Source organism: Halyomorpha halys, unplaced genomic scaffold (assembly GCF_000696795.3).
Source record: "Halyomorpha halys isolate HHAL.00 unplaced genomic scaffold, Hhal_1.1 Scaffold75.1, whole genome shotgun sequence".
NCBI lineage: Eukaryota > Metazoa > Arthropoda > Insecta > Hemiptera > Pentatomidae > Halyomorpha > Halyomorpha halys.
In genome coordinates this window covers 205,778-210,377 of record NW_027112173.1, presented here as the reverse complement: position 1 = coordinate 210,377, position 4,600 = coordinate 205,778, and the positions used below count along the sequence as shown (strand labels likewise).

The following is a 4,600-nucleotide window of genomic DNA, read 5'->3' as shown; positions in this document are numbered from 1 at the left end:
CAAATTATGTTTTTATAATTGTTTGTAAACATATTATAGCTTAATATAATCAGTAATATTGTTTTTTTATTCTTCGGAAAGGAACGAATCGACTGGTATACAACAACAGCGAAGAAACCTATACTTTCTGAACTAAACACAAAAAATGTTTAAATTTGTTTATAACTTTTTTCTCCTGGAAAAATTGGGAAATTTCAGTAGCTTTAAACCTTCCCATGTCAATAGAGAATATTTTGAAAAAACAGCACTTAAATCAATCCACGGTAATTCAAAAGTTTATTGTGAAAAAAGATTCGACCATTCTCTTTTGTACATATAGATTCAGTATTGGATAGATTCTGATCCATGGTTGCAGAATACTGTTCCAATCCAGAACATACTGCAGACATGATCTCCGATGGACATCAGGAAGCTGAACTGATAAAACAATTGAGTTATAGTACAAGAGCCGGGAAGAAAAAAAGGCAGTTATTTCACCTCAATATTTTATTACTTTAATGAAAACTATGTATAATTACTAGTCAAAATTGATGAGTCTGCCAAGTATAGATAGGGGGAATAAAAAATGGCGGCTGTTTCAAAACATTAATTTTTCATTTGGAGCTTAAAAAAGACCAACAACACTAGAAAATCTAAAAGAACATTATTTAAAGGAGAGTAAGTTTGCTGAAATATAAGTCCTAATAGAGCTATTTACGTACAATAGTTCTCGAGATATAACTTTTTAAAAAAGCAACATTTCTTAAAAATCTACTGAAAGATTAGTAGTTTGTTAATTTATTTTGAGAAATCTATATCTCAGGAACTATGTGACATATAGATGTCTATTAGCACTCAAATTAAAGCCAGTTTAACGTACTATAAAATATTTTAAGACCTTTACCTTTGTAGGAATAGTAGTTTTCATGATATTTCCTAAAATAAATTGATTTATAGTTGTTCAGACTATAATTTTGAGTTTTGAAAAACTTTATTTCAGAAACCATAGGATATACAGATGTCTGTCAGCACTTAAATTAAAGCTAGTTAAATTTACTATAAAATAGTTTATAACGTTTATCTTTGTAGGAGTAGTAGTTTTTATGATATTTGACAAAATAAATTCACAAACTGTTAGTTTCTAGTTTTTTGTATAAAATGTTAATTTTTGAAAAAATATATCTCTAGATCCATAAGACGCATATATGTCTTATGCCAGCACTCAAAATAAAGAAAATTTAACTTACTCTAAAAGAGTTTATGACCCTTATCTTCGTAGGGGTAGTAGTTTTTATGATATTCGTATATGAATATAAATTTGTCCGAACAACTATAAATCAATTTCTTTTAGCAAATATCATGAAAACTACTACTCCTACGACGATAAACGTATTAAACTACTTCATAGCGCATTAAATTAGCTTTAATTTGAGTGCTAATAGACATCAATAAGTCAAATGGTTTTTGAGATATAGATTTTTCAAAATAAATTCACTAACTACTGTCTTTCAGTACGTTCTGTACAACATTTTTATGAAATGTTACTTTTTAATAAGTTATAACTCGAGAACTATTGAACGTAAATAGCTCTATTAGGGCTTATATTTTAGCAAATTTACTCTGCTTTAAACAATGTTCTTTTAGATTTTCTATTGTTGTTGGTAGTTTTAAGGATATAGAGCTCCGAATGAAAAATTAATTATTTTTAACGTTCTGAAACAGCCGCCATTTTTATTCCCCCTACCTATACTTGGCAGAATCATCTATTTCTAATAGTAATTATACCTAGTTATCAATTAAGTAATAAAAAAATTGGGGTGAAATAACTGACTTTTTTCTCTTCTTGGGCTCTTGTACTATTAGGGGCCAATCTCTTTGGTGGTAAGGATGATCTCAAGAAGAATGTCAAGTTTACCATTTTAAATCTTGGACCTAACCTTCTGAGAAAAGAAAGAAATTCTGTTTCTAGATCAACACTTCCTTCAACCCTCTTGTTTAAAATTTACATTATTGGGATTCTACTGTACACAGAACAAAAATATAATTAGTACAAATGATATTCTACAAGTTAGCCAATAAAAACTAATTAATAATATCAGTCTAAGGTGCAGAAGAAACAAATAAAAATATTTGCAATGCAAGTATGAAAATAAATGTGATGTATAACAAATAAATATATATATATATCAATCTAAAGTGCAGAAGAAACATACAAAAATGAAAATATTTGCAATGCTAATATAAAAATAAATGTGATTTATAACTACTGAAAAATGAGTCAGAATGACATACTTGAACTTTCGTCCTCCTTACATCGTTTTCGGAGTTTAATGATGCTGAGCTGGAACCAATCTAAAAATAAAATTATTTGATGTTAACTTTAATGAATTAGCAATAAACCCCTACAAAAATAAAAATTATTCTAATCCAAAATTAAATATGTATAATAAATTAATGAGTAGTCATCCATAGAACAAAAAAGGTTAAATAAAATTGTTTTACAAATGTAATTATTACTTGCATTATGAAAATTAAACTTTTTTTGTATATGTTAAAAACAATAGAAATATAAAACTGAACTTTCATTAAATGAGATATGCTTCTACAGATGTCCAGTCATTAAGATTCATTAGTGCAGTACTTTTGCCTCAATATTCATGCACCGTAGTTACATAAAGACCCAATGATTCTTCTCAAAAACTTTCTTTCAAATCTCTGAAGAGATAGTTCTAAAACTTTTGTATTTTGATTGTTATACTGAGATATGCTGCTGATGTACATAATAGCATTTTTTGGCTACCATAATCCAAGCCTGAATCTCTAATTGCATATTATTAATCAAATTCAGAAGTGTTCCGACGTTAATAAGGCATAAATTCCTCTATGCAATCCGAATTGAAATCTTCAATTTTTATTTTTCCTCCTCAGTTAGGATTGTTACACAGAGCTTATGCTTTGTTTTTGATTCATTCATCAGCATCCTACATTTCCCTAGCAGCTCCTCTTAGTAAATTCAGGAAAGCACCCTATGCTCAAAAACTGCAACCAATGATATTCAGATCATTGGCATAAGTTAAGATAAGGCACCGTTAGTTGAAAAATATCTCTCCTGCCCGGATGTCTGATTCTCTGATGGCATAATCAGAGGCAATATTAAACAATGTGCATGCTAAACATTGATACCTTTTCTGAGTCCCCTGTTACTATGAAACTGTTATAAAACATTAGTTATCACTTAATTTTACCTATACATTTTCATGTTTCTTATTATATCATGTATATTGTTTACTTTAGCAAATTTTTTATTAAGCTGATTTTAATTTTTTCATTATTTACATAGAGCACAGTGTGATTTTTTTTCTTTTTTCAAATATTCTAAATGTTTGTGATCTTTCTGTATAAATTCTTTCTATTTCAATATTATATATTACACCTTCTGATAGTGTACTGATTTTTCTTATATATAGTTATTATGATTGTTATCTTGTGTTGTTTTCAAGCCTGATAAAGGCCAGAATTTTACCCTGAACCGTCTGCACAAATAAAATAAGTTTCACATATTTATGTTATTTACTTCTCCCTGACCACACTCTCTCTCCCCCACTATCTTTTCCAAACAGTATTTTTATAAACTACAATGATTAGTTCCACTAAAAATTAAAGCTAATTTGAGGCTTAAGTCAAACTATTTCACTAATATATAAATTGTACATGATATATATTTTCAAACATACTTGAACACCAGACTTTTCAAGGATTATGCTAGACGAGCCAGGTTGATCCTATGAATACAAAATAATGACTTTGTATGCTTGATTTTTTGAAAAATAGAAACAAATTATTAAAAAAGCTTATTTTTTATTTATTTAACAAAACTAAAAATAATTTTGTTGAGTACAATTAAAATTTATAATAAAACTTAAAGCAAATATTTCCATAAAGGCTAAAGATAAGAGGACAAAATCCTTTTTATTTCCATTAATCACAAAACCATGCATATTTTCACATTAGTAGTGATACCTTGTAAGTCCGAAAACAAAAAACAATATAATGATTTTTATATAAAATGTAAAAAAACAAAACAAATAATCATTCTAGGGATGTCTTCCCAACTATCATTTTGTAGAATACATATACAATTTTTCTTTCATAAAATTTTATTGACATTTTTCGAGAAACATTTCTTTGATTTTTTTTACTTTCACTTACTATATGTAGAACATGTATTAAGAGAGAGTATTTAAATCGTGCAAAACTTAGAATTCAAATTTTCAATGGAAATACATGATTAGAGGTCCCCTGAATCCAAAAAACCTTGTATCACAAAATGATATGTATATGAACAACAAGGCTGTTGTACAACTTTATAAAGCTGTGACTGTTAACAGTGGACTCACTGTACTTAGAAACAAGATAATAAGTTTTTCCACCATTATTTTGAACAATGCTAATTATTTAGGTCAAATTATGACAATAAAAAAAAAAATGAATAAAATTTGTTCATTAATATCCATGAAAAATTAAAATACAAAATATTATGAGATTACGGACTTGAGTTAATTTTTAATTCAATAAATAAAAAAAGTTTGGAATCAGTTACACTTCACACACGTTAAAGGTT

At 27.7% G+C, this 4,600-nt stretch overlaps 1 protein-coding gene across 8 annotated transcripts in view; it reads right to left on the bottom strand.

The window, feature by feature from the left end:
* Positions 1-4,600, bottom strand: part of LOC106692880 (putative leucine-rich repeat-containing protein DDB_G0290503) — a 38,434-nt gene that overhangs the window by 5,267 nt on the left and 28,567 nt on the right. For 6 of the 8 annotated variants that reach the window (XM_014439100.3, XM_014439104.3, XM_014439105.3 and 3 more), the window contains 2 exons: positions 3,714-3,761; positions 2,272-2,331 (listed from right to left, as the gene is read on the bottom strand). In XM_014439100.3, coding sequence (XP_014294586.1) covers positions 2,272-2,331; positions 3,714-3,761 — 108 coding nt within the window. The remainder of the gene's footprint in view (positions 1-2,271; positions 2,332-3,713; positions 3,762-4,600) is intronic. The other 2 variants (XM_014439107.3, XM_014439108.3) reach the window with 1 other exon arrangement.